Below are 22,041 nucleotides of genomic sequence, written 5' to 3' on the forward strand. Positions count from 1 at the left end.
TGATATGTACCTAATACCCTAACATCATAATTGCTGACACACACACACTCAGCTCCTCCCAAAACACTCACTTCACTTCCCCACTCCTCTTGCCTCCAAGTGCATAACCACTTATAATCCTTCTCCTAACATAATCCACTTCCATTTTTAACTGCATGAGTCTGGGACTTGTTTCTTTATACTCTCACACATTCCCACAACTCCTCCTGCAGAAGTGCTCCCTCCTTCTTAGCTCTTACCCTCACACTAACCCCTGACTTTATACCCAAGACATTTCCAAACATTTCTTACCCCCTTGCTCTTTAAGCTTAATTTCACTGAGAACCAGAGCATCCACATTCCTGTACTAAGACAAACTACTTACCACTCCTTTCTTCTTATCTTGGTTACATCCACACACAATGAGAAACTTGATCATTTGATGAGGATGAGCACACCTTGCTTGGCTCTTTTTTCTATTCTATTTATTACAAAACCATAATACAAGAAGGGTAGGGTTTCCAGCCCCCACTCCAATCCCTTTTAGTTGCCTTCTTTAAAATGCAAGGAAGACATGAGATGTAAATGTATATATTAATCAGTCCCAGCATTTCTAAACAATATGGTTATCATTCTATATACTTCACTCTTCTCCTAAAATTAATAAATCAGTCTACCTTGAGTAGTAGTATAGGCAAACCCTCACTGCGCTCCTCTTCAATGGTAGCTTCATAATTAGGTCGGTCGAACTCTGGAGGGCGGTCATTGACATCGGTGATGTGGATGATTACTTTGGTGGTTGCCTCGTTGACACTATCGGTGGCTACTAGACTTAGTTCGTACTGAACCACCAAACAAGCATCCGGGGAACGGAAACAAAAACAGTAAACATGATACCTCACTGGCATGCTTTCTGCAGTAAAACAGAACTCAATATAAAATCAAACTGCTATCAAATCTCCTGCACATGCACCTCACTGGAATAAAATGGGGGCCAAAATAATCTGAAAGTGCATTATAAGGATAAAAAAAATCAAGTTTGTAAGGACTGTGGCATGCACATCAAAGGGAAAATGGCAGCATATAAAAATCTGTCTAAAAGCCTAGACTGTAATTTGTGTTAGGGTCATGAGCATCACATTTATGAAGTAAAGGTAAAAAAATTGTCTTCACTTTCAAAAGGCATCACTGAAATTCTACTGTAAAATGCTCATGACGTTAACAACATTAAACACTGAAAACTAATACATTCAGGAGAAACACAGACAAGTGAGTGGTGCATTCTGAGAGCAAGCCAGAAAAAGATATTCTAAAGGACAGAGACCGTAAGGATATTTTTAGGCAGACTGCGGTCATCTTCCTCGGTGATCTGCGTCTCATACAGTGGCCGATCAAACATGGGTGGATTGTCATTCACATCTTTAACATGAATGACAACTGTAGTGTGGTTTTCATTACGGTTGTCAGATGCCACCAGTCTGAGCTCATACTGGACAAATAAAATTCATGTAAAGTAAAGAAGTATCAGTGTGGACAAGCCTCCATCTATACTGATTAGTCCTGAAAATAAGAAATATAACAACATGGGAATACAGATGGTTACAGTATTATATAAAAATAGCTTTGAAACAATATTCTGGAAATATAATAGTACATCTTTAGAATAAGTCTTTTTCTTCAAAGGAGTCCTATGATAATTCTGAGTAAATGAAACAAGAGAAGAGACTTATGTCCAAGCCATACCATTTAGATTCTTGCTTTTCTTGTTGTAACGAATGATGGAATATACATTCTGATAGTATGAAATACCTTATAGTTTTTCTGAACCCTCAAAAGGTAAGATGATGGTAGCTTGCTTAAAATAATTCTCCAAGTTTAATTTCTGACAGGAAATTAGGTGCACAAAAAACTACAAGTTTGTATTAAAGAATAACAGACATTACAATGCAGCTCAAACAAACCACTGGAACCTAAAAAGATGGTTGCATTCCATTTTTATCAGCCCCTATGAGCCCATTAACCACCAGATCACACTGGTTCAGGTAAAGCACATCATGGGCAACTGGTGTCAAAAGTGAGTTCTTGAACTGGTTTTTCATGGGTAAGAGAGGGAACACTTACATATTTAAGAGTACCCCCCACACGGACATATACATACCTATACAGCTCAACGTATACACATATATATACACACACAGACATATAAATATATACACATGTACATAATTCACACTTGTCTGCCCTATTTCATTCCTGTCGCCGCCCTGCCACACATGAAATGACAACCCCCTCCCCCCGCATGTGCGCGAGGTAGCGCTAGGAAAAGACAACAAAGGCCACATTCGTTCACACTCAGTCTCTAGCTGTCATGTATAATGCACCGAAACCACAGCTCCCTTTCCACATCCACAAAACTTTCCATGGTTTACCCTAAACGCTTCACATGCCCTGGTTCAATCCAGTGACAACACGTCGCCCCCAGTATACCACATCGTTCCAATTCACTCTATTCCTTGCATGCCTTTTACCTTCCTGCAAGTTCAGGCCCTGATCACTCAGAATCTTTTTCACTCCATCTTTCCAACTCCAATTTGGTCTCCCACTTCTTGTTCCTTCCACCTCAGACACATATCACCTCTTTGTCAATCTTTCTTCACTCATTCTCTCCATGTGACCAAACCACTTCAAAACACCCTCTTCTGCTCTCTCAACCACACTCTTTTTATCACCTCACATCTCTCTTACCCTTTCATTATTTACTCGATCAAACCACCTCACACCACATATTGTCCTCAAACATCTCAGTTCCTGCACATCCACCCTCCTCCGCACAACTCTATCTATAGCCCACACCTCGCAACCATATAACATTGTTGGAACCACTATTCCTTCAAACATACCCATTTTTGCTTTCCAAGATAATGTTCTCGACTTCCACACATTCTTCAATGCTCCCAGAACTTTCGCCCCCTCCCCCACCCTATGATTCACTTCCGCTTCCATGGTTCCATCCGCTGCCAAATCCACTCCCAGATACCTAAAACACTTCACTTCCTCCAGTTTTTCTCCATTCAAACTTACCTCCCAATTGACTTGTCCCTCAACCCTACTGTACCTCATAACCTTGCTCTCATTCACATTTACTCTCAACTTTCTTCTTTCACACACTTTACCAAACTCAGTCACCAGCTTCTGTAGGTTCTCACCCGAATCAGCCACTAGCACAATATCATCAGCAAACAACAACTGACTCACTTCCCAAGCTCTCTCATCCACAACAGACTGCATACTCGCCCCTCTTTCCAAAACTCTTGCATTAACCTCCCTAACAACCCCATCCATAAACAAATTAAACAACCATGGAGACATCACGCACCCCTGCCGCAAACCAACATTCACTGAGAACCAATCACTTGCAAACCAACATTCACTGAGAACCAATCACTTTCCTCTCTTCCTACTAGTATACATGCCTTACATCCTTGATAAAAACTTTTTACTGCTTCTAATATACTTAGTTGCCGTCTCCTGTGTTTGCGAGGTAGCACAAGGAAACAGATGAAAGAATGGCCTAACACACCCACATACACATGTATATACATAAATCCCATATATTTATATATAAACATACACAGATTATCTATATTTATCATTTTATTATACTTAATCACTATCTACCATGTTAGCGAGTTAGCACAAGGAAACAAGCGAAAGAATGGCCCAACTCACCCACATACACATGTATATACATAAATGCCCACACACGCACATATATATACCTATACATTTCAATGTATATATACATATACTGGCACATACACATGTAAATATTCATACTTGCTGCTTTCATCCATTCCGCTGCCACTCTGCCACACATGAAATGGCACCCCCTTCCCCCGCGCGAGGTAGCGCTAGGAAAAGACAGCAAAGGCCACATTTGTTCACACTCTCTCTCTAGCTGTCATGTGTAATGCACCGAAACATATACTTATATATTTATTATTCTTTGTTTCTGTCTCCCGTGTTAGCGAGGTAGCACAAGGAAACAGGCGAAAGAATGGCCCAACCCACCCACATACACATGTATATACATCCACGTCCGCACACGCACATAAACATACCAATACATTTTAATGTATACATACATATACATACACAGATATACAAACATATACACATGTACATATTCATACCTACTTGCATTCATCCATTCCAAGCTCTAACCCGCCCCACACAAAACAGCATCGCTATATAGGGGCCTGGATGTGGATAGGGAGCTGTGGTTGTGGTGCATTACACGAGAGCTAGAGAATGAGTGTGAACGAATGTGGCCTATTTTGTCTGTTTTCCTGGCGCAACCTTGATTAGAGCCTCAGTTGCCAATGCTGTCTTAGCTTTAAAAAAAAAAAGAAAGAAAAAAAAACGAATTTATGGAACTGCCTGTACCTTTTAAGTTGCTTAAAAAAAATTTGCAACTTATCACAGTTTACTTAAGTACACTGAATTAGCACTCCAATAAAATCTACTATACAGTATCTCAACAATACAATTCCCTGAGGGAAATGAACAATAACTATGATGAGCCATCAATATTTCATGTTTATATAGTATTGCGGCAAAAGCACCTCACCTATGAGTTCTCTGCATTTTAGTTCTGAAAAACACAACTGATCATAAAGTTATGTTGTAGAAACGCATCAGCAAGATTTAATTCACCTCGCAGATTAACTGCACGTTAAAATAAGTTACTTTAAATCTAGTAAGACGAGACTTTAATGATAACTCACCCGCTTCCTTGTTTCATAATCCAAAGGTCCAGCAACATAGATGGCCCCAGTCATGTTTTTCACAGCAAATGCTCCACCAATGTTACCACCTGTGATCTCATATCTGATCCGAGAGGCTGTAATTACACCATTATAAAGTAATATATACTGCTGGAGCAATAAAATCAACAATGTTAGTAGTGCAGAGACAGATTAATAATCATGTATAAAAAATACAAGCATATATCACAGAACATCAAGTAGATTGGTGAAAAAATGTTTGGGTAAGTTGTGTGAGGAGTTCTTGATAATGTGCTTCGATAAATGTATGTGGAAACGTTTGGGGTAATGAGGTGCCTGGAATATGAAAAGGCATCTATTTGTTACGATGGGGAGGGATGATATGTGTAAAGGCCTAAAGTGTGGAATAGCATAGCTGAGGTATTATTCATGTGGACTTTGTGGGATAAACTCATGAAAAATGAAAGATTCTTTATTCTTAGATACATTCTGCTCTGCAGAACTATGAGTGAGAGAGGAGAAATATAATGTATTTCCTAAAAAATATAGCCACAATAAAGCTGTGCCTAGTATGAAAATAACTCTTTAAACTATTCAGCAATAACACTAAAATGCAATATTTCATATTATCAACAATGATGGGAGATTTAAATTTCCCTTACTCACTGCAGTTTGCAAAAATAACAAAGGAAAAGAGGGAAAACAGCTAGTGAGGTCAAATGTTATTCAAATAAATGTACATAATGTGGCCAGTTATACAGTAACTATGTCAGTAGCTGGTTCTTAAAAATATTCAACTGTGAAGTACTTCCTTCATTCATTTACATATAAAAAAAAAAAAAGAGCCAAAATTTTTTTTCTAATGAATTTCATTTACTGATTTTGGCAATATTCCTTTCATGTCTACACAGCCAAATCTATAATATATATATATATATATATATATATATATATATATATATATATATATATATATATATATATATATAAATCATACTAGTCTATGATGATAGCTATGAAGGTGAAATCGCAATATGGTAGTTCAGATAATTTCATTAAACATAATTCTTACACATGTGCATCACTGCATGTTTCACAGAGACAATCCACCTCATCAGGTTGTGGTGGTGTTGGGACTTAAAAACTTTGAATTGTTTGCACCTGATTAGGTTGATTGTCTTTGTGAAACATGTAGTGATGTACATGAAGAAAAATTACGTTAAGTAAAATCATCTGAACTACAGAATCGCAATTTCACCTTCATATATATATATATATATATATATATATATATATATATATATATATATATATATATGCATATATATATATTTTTTTTTTTTTTTTATACTTTGTCGCTGTCTCCCGCGTTTGCGAGGTAGCGCAAGGAAACAGACGAAAGAAATGGCCCAACCCCCCCCCATACACATGTATATACATACGTCCACACACGCAAATATACATACCTACACAGCTTTCCATGGTTTACCCCAGACGCTTCACATGCCTTGATTCAATCCACTGACAGCACGTCAACCCCGGTATACCACATCGCTCCAATTCACTCTATTCCTTGCCCTCCTTTCACCCTCCTGCATGTTCAGGCCCCGATCACACAAAATCTTTTTCACTCCATCTTTCCACCTCCAATTTGGTCTCCCTCTTCTCCTCGTTCCCTCCACCTCCGACACATATATCCTCTTGGTCAATCTTTCCTCACTCATTCTCTCCATGTGCCCAAACCACTTCAAAACACCCTCTTCTGCTCTCTCAACCACGCTCTTTTTATTTCCACACATCTCTCTTACCCTTACGTTACTCACTCGATCAAACCACCTCACACCACACATTGTCCTCAAACATCTCATTTCCAGCACATCCATCCTCCTGCGCACAACTCTATCCATAGCCCACGCCTCGCAACCATACAACATTGTTGGAACCACTATTCCTTCAAACATACCCATTTTTGCTTTCCGAGATAATGTTCTCGACTTCCACACATTCTTCAAGGCCCCCAGAATTTTCGCCCACTCCCCCACCCTATGATCCACTTCCGCTTCCATGGTTCCATCCGCTGCCAGATCCACTCCCAGATATCTAAAACACTTCACTTCCTCCAGTTTTTCTCCATTCAAACTCACCTCCCAATTGACTTGACCCTCAACCCTACTGTACCTAATAACCTTGCTCTTATTCACATGAATCAGCCACCAGCGCTGTATCATCAGCGAACAACAACTGACTCACTTCCCAAGCTCTCTCATCCCCAACAGACTTCATACTTGCCCCTCTTTCCAAAACTCTTGCATTTACCTCCCTAACAACCCCATCCATAAACAAATTAAACAACCATGGAGACATCACACACCCCTGCCGCAAACCTACATTCACTGAGAACCAATCACTTTCCTCTCTTCCTACACGTACACATGCCTTACATCCTCGATAAAAACTTTTCACTGCTTCTAACAACTTTCCTCCCACACCATATATTCTTAATACCTTCCACAGAGCATCTCTATCAACTCTATCATATGCCTTCTCCAGATCCATAAATGCTACATACAAATCCATTTGCTTTTCTAAGTATTTCTCACATACATTCTTCAAAGCAAACACCTGATCCACACATCCTCTACCACTTCTGAAACCACACTGCTCTTCCCCAATCTGATGCTCTGTACATGCCTTCACCCTCTCAACCAATACCCTTCCATATAATTTACCAGGAATACTCAACAAACTTATACCTCTGTAATTTGAGCACTCACTCTTATCTCCTTTGCCTTTGTACAATGGCACTATGCACGCATTCCGCCAATCCTCAGGCACCTCACCATGAGTCATACATACATTAAATAACCTTACCAACCAGTCAACAATACAGTCACCCCCTTTTTTAATAAATTCCACTGCAATACCATGCAAACCCGCTGCCTTGCCGGCTTTCATCTTCCGCAAAGCTTCACTACCTCTTCTCTGTTTACCAAATCATTTTCCCTAACCCTCTCACTTTGCACACCACCTCGACCAAAACACCCTATATCTGCCACTCTATCATCAAACACATTCAACAAACCTTCAAAATACTCACTCCATCTCCTTCTCACATCACCACTACTTGTTATCACCTCCCCACTTGCGCCCTTCACCGAAGTTCCCATTTGCTCCCTTGTCTTACGCACTTTATTTACCTCCTTCCAGAACATCTTTTTATTCTCCCTAAAATTTACTGATACTCTCTCACCCCAACTCTCATTTGCCCTTTTTTTCACCTCTTGCACCTTTTTTCAAACTATTCGCCATTTCCCGAATTAGCAAGGTAGCGTTAAGAAAAGCAAGGGTACTCACACTCATCAAGATCCTTGGCAGTAACTGTAAGAACAGTATGCTGAATGTCTTCATTTTCATCTACTTCAGCCTCATACAAAGTTTTATCAAAGAAAGGTGGGTTGTCATTCTTATCCGCAATACCAATACGGATGAATTTCGTCACTGTAAAGAGATGAAAAATACATATTAACATATATAAAACAAACCAATGACACTACACTACATAAAAAAGGGGATAAATGACATTCAGCATTACAGATTACGTTATACTGTCCATATACTACCTCTGAATGATCAGCATACTGATCATGAGAATCCTGGGTTTGCAAATACCTGTTTACCAGTTAAGGCATCCAACTCTCCATTGCTTCCAATAAAGTTAAAATATTAAAATATGGTCCATATCTAATAATAGTTCCTCTTTAAAAAATTATCCTGTCAATAGCACGTACATGGGTGATAAATCTTTCTGATACGAGCTTAGCCTCCATTTGAGTCTCTAAAAAAAAAATCCTCACTATCCAGTTACTGTAGGGTATTTCAAAGTGCAGTATGGTGTTAATGTCCATAATTGAAATCAGAAGTATGAATATTTTGGAATACATAAAGAAAATAATTATGAAGAACAAATGCAAAGGTCAAGAATCCAGGCTGTGGAAATGAGCAACATAAGAAGAGCATGTGGTATGACTATCTGAAATGAAGAGGTGAGATCTGGTATGGCAAGTAATGCAAAGAGAATGAACTGTGGAGTGTAGAATAAATGAAATGCAATACTTTCAGGTAACAGTTTGGGCATGTGGAACGAATGCATTTTCTTTTTTTTTTCTTTTTACAAGGAGAGTATATGATAGTATGATGAAAGGGTTGGTGCAAGAGGATGACCACCTGTGATATGGGAGAAAAGAGTGGAAGAGTACTTGAGAGGGAGAAATGGTGTAATAATGTGTGGAATGGTGTATGTGAAGGAAGCATGTACGAACAGGGATAAGTGGAGACTCTTCTGCTATGGCCACCCCCATGATGGGAGTTCCCAGGGGAAACAGGTGTCAGAGATATAGATACAGTAACCCTTCATTTCAATGGACTAATCAGGAGAGAGGATGTCCATTAATGCTGAGAGTTCATTAAATCAAGAATGTAATCCATGGGCCACTTTTTTAATACAATATACGGTTCGCATGCTTTAACTCCTCTATCACTTGATGCCATGTTGATTTGTAAGGATTGCAAAATTACTTAATTCACAATTCTGTGTATTCAACCTAACTGCACAGTAGCTTGAGGGAGACTGAAACTGAAACAAAGCGAGTATACCCAACACTATCAAAAAAGGTGTGATATGAAATGCACATGGTGTGGCATTTGAGAATCTTTTTCTTAAATTTTTCAAACTGCTACTAATGCATCATTATTTGCTCGGTCTGTTCAATCTGAAATCCGTTAAATCGTGGTACATTAAAGAACAACTGTAATAGCAACACATCCTTCTCTAAGTCAATATAGAAAAGAGGCAGGGACAAAAAGTTGGACAAAAGCATCAACTTCTTCCAGGACTATTATGAATCCAGCATGTAATGATTCATTCTACACAAACCAATCTTACATCTATATCAATCCAACTTACACCAGATCCAACAATATCATTAGTTCTATCCAAGTAAAAAGGTAAAATGAACAACGCAAAATTTATGCAACACATAAAATAAAGCCAACAAGATTTGAACGTCATTTTGTGTGGAATAATGTACTCATTTTCAAAGCACTGGGTATACTGAAATAACACGATTAAATGTACTTTTGCTTATCATTCATCATGGAAACTTGCCATAAACAATGAAATTCATCTCCTAATTGCTGATCACTGCACGAAGTACAGTAACTTCCTCCTCTGGAGTCATGTGATATTTGCCAGTAATTACATGTAGCCTGGTATCACCACATCTGAATGAAAAAAAAACTTTCTCCTCTAAGTACATAATATCTGCCAGTAATTACAGGTGGCCTGCTATCATCATATCTGAATTTATAAAAATTATATCTCTCTTTGGGTACATAATATTTGCCAGTAGTTACATGCAGCATTATATTACCACATTTAAATTTACAGAGATATATAAGGCTTCTTCTCTTCAGTCTTTGTTCAGTATTTTTCTAATATAATTTCTTTGAAAATTTTGTAATTAGAACATTGTCCACTATTGTAAATCTCTGTGCAATCTTTTGTGGTGTTAGTGATGGTGGCGGGTAGTAATACTGTTAAGTAGTGATACCATGCTAGCAGGTGGTGGCAGTGGAGCAATGGCTTTTATTGCTGCTGCAGCTTTTGGTAGTGTTAACAATGGTGTCAAGTGGTGAACTGTGGCAGTTGGGGAGTGGTGCTGTTGTAGTGAATGTAATGGAGGTGTGGGTCATAAAGCAGCAGTAACTCTCGCTGTCACACGTCATGGGTCTTCAGGGACTCGTGGCTCTGGGCATCTCTCAACGCTACAGGACCAAGTCTACCAACAAGGGAGACATACATCTTCACAGACCAAATTTTCTCAATTCTATTTGTCCAACTACCTTTCTAGCTCACTTAATGCTGTTTCACAACAACTGATGCTTTATATTCATACTAGTATTATCTTTTTAACAATCCAACAGAGATGTTTGTATGGAAAACTGCTGACTGTAATGAAATAATATAGATGATGAACAACCAGAGCCTAACATCCTTGGAACAACATGAGGATGGCAACTCTCTAGCCCTTGGAGATTTGGTGACAATAGGAGCAGCTGTGAAAGCTTAGGGTCACCCAGGCATAGTGGTGTAGTGTCCACTAAGCGGCAGTAATATTAGGGTGCCAGTGTGGCGGCTTCTGGTGTCCGATGATAAGCTCACCAACACACAATGGAAACCCAAAGGACATGACACAACTTGGCTAGTTTTAACTTTGTAACAAGACTGTTAGGACTGTTACTGAAGGGCAGTTATAACTGATGCTGTCAAGGAGATGGAAGGAGGGAAGAATTATGGCAGGGAGAAGGAGGTAGAAGACAAGGTGGTGGAGAGGCAAGGCAATGGATAGGATGAAAGGGGATGGAAGGAGACAAGGAGATGGAGGGAAGCAAGGAGGGTGGTACAATGTAGGGAAGTATGGAGATGAAAGGAGGGAGAGAGAGAGAGAGAGAGAGAGAGAGAGAGAGAGAGAGAGAGAGAGAGAGAGAGAGAGATATTAAGAATACGGTAGAGAAACGCAAGAAATGAGGGTAAATATTTGAAGGATAAGGAAGATAATAAACATTGATAATGAATGACAAACACTAGAAACGAAGATAATCAGATGGAAAGAGGATGAGAAACAATAAGAATGAAGATAAACTGATGGAAAGTGGATAAGAAACAAGGGATATGCATGTAAAACAAGGAATGATGAAAAGAAATTCTAGGGATGAGGATGAAAAACATGGTGTGGACAAGAAACATCAAGGATGAGGATGAGAAACAAGGGATGAAGATAAGAAATATAAAAGATAAAAATAAACACAAAGGATGAAAATAAAAACATGGTATGATGAAAAACACTAAAGAATATGGGAAATAACGGATGAAAACTGGAAGCTAATGTTATGAGAATGAGAAACACAAGGGAAGAAGATAAGAAACACAAGGGATGAGGATAAGAAATACAAAGGATGATGATAAGAAACAAAAGGGATGACGATGAGAAACACAAAGAATGAAAACGAAAAACACAAGGGATGAGGATGAGAACAAGACTGGGATGAACATGAGAAAGATAAGGGATGAAGATGACAAACACACGGGATGATGAGGATGATAAACACTAGGGATGATGAGAAACTGCTCCACTTTCAACATTGAGATTTGGGGACAGCAGCCACCACCTCTCACTAGCTCTGGGGTCCTTCCTGCTGACAATGACCTGTTGACCCTTCCCAGAGTCCAATAGTTTGGGCCCAAAATGTGAAAATCTGTCTCCTGAATTATCAATGCTTTTATGACAACAATTTACCATATATCTGAAAATTTGTGCAACTAGTATAAAACTATTCAGGAATATAAATACGTCATGGTACATGGAAGATTTTGGCACCCCGGCCACAAAATTCCTTAAAACGCAAAAAAACGAATAGAAAACACGTATTCTAGACAGGTTGCTAGTACAACGTGGCCTTCATGATCTATGTTATAGTATCATATTCTGTAATTATATATATATATATATATATATATATATATATATATATATATATATATATATATATATATATATATATAAAAAGCAAAAATAAAAAAAATATGTATATATATATATATATATATATATATATATATATATATATATATATCTTTTTTCTTTCTTTCAAACTATTCGCCATTTCCCGCGTTAGTGAGGTAGCGTTAAGAACAGAGGACTGCGCCTTTTTTTGGGGGGGGGCTGGAAATCCTCCCCTCCCCTCTTGTTTTTTTTTAATTTTCCAAAAGAAGGAACAGAGAAGGGGGCCAGGTGAGGATATTTCCTCAGAGGCCCAGTCCTCTGTTCTTAACGCTACCTTGTTAATGCGGGAAATGGTGAATAGTTTGAAAGAAAAGAAAAGAAAAGAAATATATATATATATATATATATATATATATATTTATCTATTCATTTTGCTTTGTCGCTGTCTCCCGCGTTTGTGAGGTAGTGCAAGGAAACAGACGAAAGAAATGGCCCAACCCACCCACATACACATGTATATACATACATGTCCACACATGCAAATATACATACCCATACATCTCAATGTACACATATATATACACACACAGACATATACATTAATACACATGCACACAATTCACACTGTCTGCCTTTATTCATTCCCATCACCACCTTGCCACACATGGAATAACATCCCTCTCCCCCTCATGTGTGCGAGGTAGCGCTAGGAAAAGACAACAAAGGCCCCATTCGTTCACTCTCAGTCTCTAGCTGTCATGCAATAATGCCCGAAACTACAGCTCCCTTTCCACATCCAGGCCCCACAGAACTTTCCATGGTTTACCCCAGACGCTTCACGTGCCCTGGTTCAATCCATTGACAGCACGTCGACCCCGGTATACCACATCGATCCAATTCACTCTATTCCTGCATGCCTTTGACCCTCCTGCATGTTCAGGCCCTGATCACTCAAAATCTTTTTCACTCCATCTTTCCACCTCCAATTTGGTCTCCCACTTCTCGTTCCCTCCACCTCCGACACATATATCCTCTTGGTCAATCTTTCCTCACTCATCCTCTCCATGTGCCCAAACCATTTCAAAACACCCTCTTCTGCTCTCTCAACCACGCTCTTCTTATTTCCACACATCTCTCTTACCCTTACATTACTTACTCGATCAAACCACCTCACACCACATATTGTCCTCAAACATCTCATTTCCAGCACATCCACCCTCCTGCGCACTAATCTATCCATAGCCCACGCCTCGCAACCATATAACATTGTTGGAACCACTATTCCTTCAAACATAGCCATTTTTGCTTTCGGAGATAATGTTCTCGACTTCCAAACATTCTTCAAGGCTCCCAGGATTTTCGCCCCCTCCCCCACCCTATGATTCACTTCCGCTTCCATGGTTCCATCCGTTGCCAGATCCACTCTCAGATATCTAAAACACTTTACTTCCTCCAGTTTTTCTCCATTCAAACTCACCTCCCAATTGACTTGACCCTCAACCCTACTGTACCTAATAACCTTGCTCTTATTCACATTTACTCTTAACTTTCTTCTTTCACACACTTTACCAAACTCAGTCACCAGCTTCTGCAGTTTCTCACATGAATCAGCCACCAGCGCTGTATCATCAGCGAACGACAACTGACTCACTTCCCAAGCTCTCTCATCCCTAACAGACTGCAAAACTCTTGCATTCACCTCCCTAACAACCCCATCCATAAACAAATTAAACAACCATGGAGACATCACACACCCCTGCCGCAAACCTACATTCACTGAGAACCAATCACTTTCCTCTCTTCCTACACGCACACATGCCTTACATCCTCGATAAAAACTTTTCACTGCTTCTAACAACTTGCCTCCCACACCATATATTCTTAGTACCTTCCACAGAGCATCTCTATCAACTCTATCATATACATATATATATATATATATATATTATATATATATATATATATATATATAAATATATATATATATATATATATATATATATAAATATCCCTGGGGATAGGGGAGAAAGAATACTTCCCACGTATTCCCTGCGTGTCGTAGAAGGCGACTAAAAGGGGAGGGAGCAGGTGGCTGGAAATCCTCCCCTCTCGTTTTTTTTTTTGATTTTCCAAAAGAAGGAACAGAGAAGGGGGCCAGGTGAGGATTTTCCCTCTAAGGCCCAGTCCTCTGTTCTTAGCGCTACCTCGCAAACGCGGGAAATGGCGAATAGTATGAAAAAAAAAAAAAAAAATATATATATAAATATATATACTTAAATCCTATCACTGTTGCAGGAACGTTCATGATTTTGTGAATAATGACCTAGTTTGTAAGTCAACGAAAGAAAATTAAATCTTAACAAAAAAACCCAATGCACGTTGGCTACATGAAAGTGAAGGTATAAGGATCAACACGTTTAAAACTCTCGCTGACAAGAACGTTCGCTGGAGAAGACAGCCACACTACGAGCACCACTCAACCTTCTACCAGCGAACACTGCCTTACTCCTGGCGAACACCCGCGTCACACCCAGCCCACAATACTGTACCTAATTCACTTTCTATCTTGATATTTACATAACTGTCAAATATGTAAACTCTTTTAATTCCACTCTCAGATGCGTGAGCAAACTACATCCCAATTTACGTCTATTTCTCAGGCATCTCCGAGTCAATATTTAAATTCCACCAGCCGAAGGTAAATAGGAAGGAAGTCTAGCGCAGCCACCATGTTGGTGAGAGAGAGAGAGAGAGAGAGAGAGAGAGAGAGAGAGAGAGAGAGAGAGAGAGAGAGAGAGAGAGAGAGAGAGAGAGAGAATTTTCTCATTTTTGCCCGATGAAAATTCCTTTTCCCCCCGACACGTACAGCCGACGAATCTTGTGCCGTGCTGACCTGCATACAGTGTCGCTGCGTCATGGAAGTCTAGGCAGCGCTAGTGAGGCGGGAAATGCTCGACCATCTTGCAACCGCCATTAAAATTTGCGGATCATTTGGAGCAGCCTTGATGTGTACAACTGTTAGCCTATCTTACCCTTCCCTCCTACCCTGGGCGCACTGGGAGAAATGAGACATGAAAAGTGATGGGTGCACTCTTCTGTATTGCATATTCAATATATAGTAGGAGGAGTTGTGCTGCTGCCATTTACCTGTGTGGCTTGTGGTGGTCATAACATGTGTGGCTTGTGGCGGTCATAACATGCGTGGCTTGTGGTGGTGATAACATGTGTGGCTTGTGGTGATGATAACATGTGTGGCTTGTGGTGGTGATAACATGTGTGGCTTGTGGTGGTCATAACATGTGTGGCTTGTGGCGGTCATAACATGTGTGGCTTGTGGCGGTCATAACATGTGTGGCTTGTGGTGGTCATAACATGTGTGGCTTGTGGTGGTCATAACATGTGTGGCTTGTGGCGGTCATAACATGTGTGGCTTGTGGTGGTCATAACATGTGTGGCTTGTGGTGGTCATAACACGTATGGCTTGTGGTGGTCACAACTGGTCATAACATGTGTGGCTTGTGGCGGTCATAACATGTGTGGCTTGTGGCGGTCATAACATGTGGCTTGTGGTGGTCATAACATGTGGTTTGTGGAGGTCATAACATGTGTGGCTTGTGGTGGTATAACGTGTGGCTTGTGGTGGTCATAACATTACGTGGTCAATATAGATAAACAGTTTACAAATTTAGCCTAAGACAGTAATGTCCTGTTAATCAAGATCTTCACTAATGCTCATGTTACAATTCTCTGTGTCTTAAATAAGAGAAAATTTAGTGATATTTCTTTTGATCACAGAATTACAGGTTTTAAAGAAAGCAGTATTGATCTAATCAATACAGAGGTAAGGATTTCTAACGTACATGAGTAAATCATTGGAATATTGTCCTGTTCTTATGCAATAATGTTTTTGTTTAAGACAACCAGAGATGTTCTTTGCCAGTTTGCCTAATACATAACACACTACAGCTGTTGCAAGGGATTCTGTCAACACAAACCGCAGAGTTTTCTGGTTTTTGATACAATCATTCTTAACAATATTGTTGTTGCTGAAAGTGAACTTAACACCAAAGGTTTTGAGTACGTGGGGATATAAAGTAAAATCATCACTAAATTGCAAAACTAAAATATTCTAAATAGCTTGAGGTATTTTACGAGTTATTCATCCATCTATTTCTAATGAGAAATAATGGCTCATAATGAAAAAAATACAATACGATAAAATTATTTCCTTGGTCGAAATGTATTCTATAAAGTAAACCTCAGTTTACAATACTGTTCATAACAATTAAAGCAACTTATATATTACCAATCTATACGCCATTTCGCAAGACAACATAAACATAGTTCATGTTGTAACAACTTGTAAAACAAATTACTTAACACGAAGGTTGTTAATAACACAAAATTGTCATATAATGTCTAAAATAACCTCTCTCTCTCTCTCTCTCTCTCTCTCTCTCTCTCTCTCTCTCTCTCTCTCTCTATTTTCTCTACAGATTAGCCAAAACTGATCATATCATCCTTACAAATTTTCAAGCTTAATTCTAAGCCCTCACCACAGGGACAAATAAATGTATAATATGCAAGATAAAAATAATTCATAACAGCTTCATGGCTTCAGTAGATATTAGACTTCAAATAACGGTGAAGGAATAACCAGGCGAAGGTGGCCATGATAATCAATTAATCATATGAGAGAATATGATTAATGTGGGCTGGTTACTTGTACGTGCTGGATATGCATACAAACTGAAGATTAATCTACATAATACAAGAAGTCTTACATAAGGTATTTTATGATTTATATACATTTAGTGGTCATTTGTTGTATACTACGCTATGTAGCATATATTACGCAATGTAAAGTTTATAACTACGCTATGTAGTATACACTACGCTATGTAAAGTTCATAACTACGCTTTGTAGTATACACTACACTATATAAAGTTTGTAACTACGCTTTGTAGTAAACACTACGCTATGTAAAGTTTGTAAATACGCTATGTAGTATACATTACGCTATGTAAAGTTTGTAACTACGCTTTCTAGTATACATTACACTATGTAAAGTTTGTAAATACGCTATGTAGTATACATTACGCTATGTAAAGTTTGTAACTACGCTTTCTAGTATACATTACACTATGTAAAATTTGTAAATACGCTATGTAGTATACATTACGCTATGTAAAGTTTGTAACTACGCTTTCTAGTATACATTACACTATGTAAAGTTTGTAAATACGCTATGTAGTATACATTACGCTATGTAGAGTTTATAACTACGCTAGCTATGTAGTATACAATACGCTATGTAGAGTTTATAACTACGCTATATTAAGTGACAAACTAGCTAAACTACAACAGTTGTGACCATTAACATACTTGGTTACATTATCATAACAAACTGGTCAATGTGGACCTCACTGTTTCAGTAACGAGCGACCGATGAAACAGTACTGCCTGTTTCACCCACCATCTTGATGAAACATTGACAGTTTCATAATAACCAAGTGTTCATCATCTGCTAAATGTATAATAATTCGTTTCATCGAACAACAATCTCTTAATCACGGAATTCAGCCATTTATATTATCAAGCATTAAATTTATTTTCATACAAAAATATGGAAACAGGTTTCATTATACATTACCCTCGTTAGAACAGCTGTAATCAGGGTCATACAACTGTGACTAATATCAAACTAAATCTAATATTCAAATAACCTAAATAATAAACTCTATATTCTTTAAGATACAATATGTTCTCATAAATCACACTTCTTTTGAGCTTATTATTGAGTTCACAATACGACAAAATCCTGATTATATGTCTCGTTATATAACTACATTATATCAACATATCTCGCTTTAATATGATATATTCATATATTTACATCAAATGTGAAATACATTATGATCTACAATATTACACACACACACACACACACACACACATATATATATATATATATATATATATATATATATATATATATATATATATACATATATATATATACATATATATATATATATATATATTTATATATATATATATATATATATATATATATATTTTTTTTTTTATACTTTGTCGCTGTCTCCCGCGTTTGCGAGGTAGCGCAAGGAAACAGACGAAAGAAATGGCCCCACCCCCCCCCCCCCCCCCCATACACATGTATATACATACGTCCACACACGCAAATATACATACCTACACAGCTTTCCATGGTTTACCCCAGACGCTTCACATGCCTTGATTCAATCCACTGACAGCACGTCAGCCCCGGTATACCACATCGCTCCAATTCACTCTATTCCTTGCCCTCCTTTCACCCTCCTGCATGTTCAGGCCCCGATCACACAAAATCTTTTTCACTCCATCCTTCCACCTCCAACTTGGTCTCCCTCTTCTCCTTGTTCCCTCCACCTCCGACACATATATCCTCTTGGTCAATCTTTCCTCACTCATCCTCTCCATGTGCCCAAACCACTTCAAAACACCCTCTTCTGCTCTCTCAACCACGCTCTTTTTATTTCCACATATCTCTCTTACCCTTACGTTACTCACTCGATCAAACCACCTCACACCACACATTGTCCTCAAACATCTCATTTCCAGCACATCCATCCTCCTGCGCACAACTCTATCCATAGCCCACGCCTCGCAACCATACAACATTGTTGGAAACCACTATTCCTTCAAACATACCCATTTTTGCTTTCCGAGATAATGTTCTCGACTTCCACACATTCTTCAAGGCCCCCAGAATTTTCGCCCCCTCCCCCACCCTATGATCCACTTCCGCTTCCATGGTTCCATCCGCTGCCAGATCCACTCCCAGATATCTAAAACACTTCACTTCCTCCAGTTTTTCTCCATTCAAACTCACCTCCCAATTGACTTGACCCTCAACCCTACTGTACCTAATAACCTTGCTCTTATTCACATTTACTCTAACTTTCTTCTTCCACACACTTTTCCAAACTCAGTCACCAGCTTCTGCAGTTTCTCACATGAATCAGCCACCAGCGCTGTATCATCAGCGAACAACAACTGACTCACTTCCCAAGCTCTCTCATCCCCAACAGACTTCATACTTGCCCCTCTTTCCAAAACTCTTGCATTTACCTCTCTAACAACCCCATCCATAAACAAATTAAACAACCATGGAAACATCACACACCCCTGCCGCAAACCTACATTCACTGAGAACCAATCACTTTCCTCTCTTCCTACACGTACACATGCCTTACATCCTCGATAAAAACTTTTCACTGCTTCTAACAACTTTCCTCCCACACCATATATTCTTAATACCTTCCACAGAGCATCTCTATCAACTCTATCATATGCCTTCTCCAGATCCATAAATGCTACATACAAATCCATTTGCTTTTCTAAGTATTTCTCACATACATTCTTCAAAGCAAACACCTGATCCACACATCCTCTACCACTTCTGAAACCACACTGCTCTTCCCCAATCTGATGCTCTGTACATGCCTTCACCCTCTCAATCAATACCCTCCCATATAATTTACCAGGAATACTCAACAAACTTATACCTCTGTAATTTGAGCACTCACTCTTATCCCCTTTGCCTTTGACAATGGCACTATGCATGCATTCCGCCAATCCTCAGGCACCTCACCATGAGTCATACATACATTAAATAACCTTACCAACCAGTCAACAATACAGTCACCCCCTTTTTTAATAAATTCCACTGCAATACCATCCAAACCCGCTGCCTTGCCGGCTTTCATCTTCCGCAAAGCTTTCACTACCTCTTCTCTGTTTACCAAATCATTTTCCCTAACCCTCTCACTTTGCACACCACCTCGACCAAAACACCCTATATCTGCCACTCTATCATATATATATATATATATATATATATATATATATATATATATATATATATATATATATATATATATATATATGGGCTGGAAATCCTCCACTCTTGTTTTCAATTTTTCCAAAAGAAGGAACAGAGAAGGGGGCCAAGTGAGGATATTCCCTCTAAGGCTCAGTTCTCTGTTCTCAACGCTACCTCGTAAACACGGGAAATGGCGAATATGTATGAAAATATATATATAAAAGTTCATTAAGAGCTGCCAATCAACGTTAAATTCAAAACATTTTCATATAAACACAGGACAGGCAGCAATTTTACATTTTCAAAATTCAAATTATTTGAATATTTACGTTTCATCGGAAGTGTTTACAAATTTACGTAACACAATATCCGTTTCCGCCGCGGAACACCTTAAAACATGAGGGGAAACGGCCTTAAATTTTAGGAAAGGAAGGAATATTTTTGCATTCTGGCGGAAGACCCGATTTCTTTCCCTTTTTTTTTTTTTTTCTGCGACCATGTTGGAGGGTGGCGAGGTGGGTCGGTGTGCCTTGGGCCGTGCACATGGGAGAAGCCATTACCCTCCTCCTGTACCTCATGACCCGCCAAAAACCAGGTATGGTCGCTGCTTCTTTTTGTTGCTGCGAGATTTACTTTATGGCGGCGAGTGTTTGGTGGCTCCTGTGTATCCCCGCCACCACTGCCGGCATCACCCGTATACCCCAAGACCTTAAGGCTGCATATCCTCTCGACGCAGGTGTGTCGGGTTGGGCCACTATGACACTAACACCAGACTCACGGTGGCTAGCGCCATCGTAACCGCTTTTTTGCATATTTTCTTTCATGGGTATTTTGTTTTTATCTCAGTGCTGGCGGATGGTTTGTTCTTGACGTGGTTCCTGTAGCCACGAGCTTGAATAACACTTTCTACATCCGTGCGCATTGTTACTACTCTTAAATATTTCTCTTATAAACCGGGGCTAACCTAGCCAGAATGACTTTGAACGATTGGCTCCTGAGTGGACTCCCGTCCTTACGATACCAACTACCGCCATTTTTTTTTGTTGATAGTATTTAAATGGCAATTACTCAACGCTCTCATTCTATCCCCCGGCATGAGTGGATACAGCAAATACATGGCAACACACTGGAAATAAGCCGTCCATTGAGCAACGGGATTTGGCGCCACTTGTGACGTCACCTGGCGATTACTCCCCCAGCGATCATTTTGCCCAACGGGATGTGACGTCACCTGGCGATTACTCCTCCAGCGATCATTTTGCCCAACGACTTAATGTCAGGTCAACAAGACCCGCTCTACCTCCCGGGTCTCTAATCTTTCCCGATGGCTCATGTTGACCTTGTTTTAGCTTTCCCAAGGTTCACCAATCCGGTCGCCCTTGTTCACGTCTTTCCAGCTTAAAATATCAAGCTTATATAGGCTTTACTGATGGGAAATGAGCCAGTGTTAGCCTAGCTACGACCGGGATGATCAACTTTAATTTAATTTTGCATGACCAGCCCAACTGGTCTTGTTAATCCATCTTACCCTTTTCGTATATCAAAGGTCGCTTAGGTTAGCCGGTCTGTATATCCAGCGGTCACTCCAGAACCACATGACCTTATTGGGTTTCTGTTCAATCAGGCTATTTGATGCAGCGACCAGCAACCCCCTCGCACTCAGCAGCGTGCATGATGACATGATCTCAAATATTCAGTGAATAATTTCAGTTTTCCTCCATGTTGGGCCATCTGGTCTAATATCTGAAGTTTAACTCTTGAAGAGTCCTATTACGTCATTTATATCATGACTTCACTTGAATTATGCTCAAGTTCTCTTGTCAA

General features: G+C 39.3%; 1 protein-coding gene across 8 annotated transcripts in view; it reads right to left on the minus strand.

The window, feature by feature from the left end:
* The window catches only part of CadN (neural cadherin), a 722,349-nt gene that overhangs the window by 48,998 nt on the left and 651,310 nt on the right, over nt 1-22,041 (minus strand). For 6 of the 8 annotated variants that reach the window (XM_071656109.1, XM_071656108.1, XM_071656102.1 and 3 more), the window contains exons 16-18: nt 8,121-8,264; nt 4,767-4,882; nt 657-821 (exon numbers count right to left, since the gene is read on the minus strand). In XM_071656109.1, the coding sequence (XP_071512210.1) occupies nt 657-821; nt 4,767-4,882; nt 8,121-8,264 (425 nt within the window). Of the gene's footprint in view, nt 1-656; nt 822-1,303; nt 1,469-4,766; nt 4,883-8,120; nt 8,265-22,041 lie in introns of all 8 variants that reach the window. The other 2 variants (XM_071656106.1, XM_071656103.1) reach the window with 1 other exon arrangement.

This window comes from Panulirus ornatus, chromosome 62, assembly GCF_036320965.1.
Source record: "Panulirus ornatus isolate Po-2019 chromosome 62, ASM3632096v1, whole genome shotgun sequence".
In the NCBI taxonomy this organism is placed as follows: Eukaryota; Metazoa; Arthropoda; class Malacostraca; order Decapoda; family Palinuridae; genus Panulirus; species Panulirus ornatus.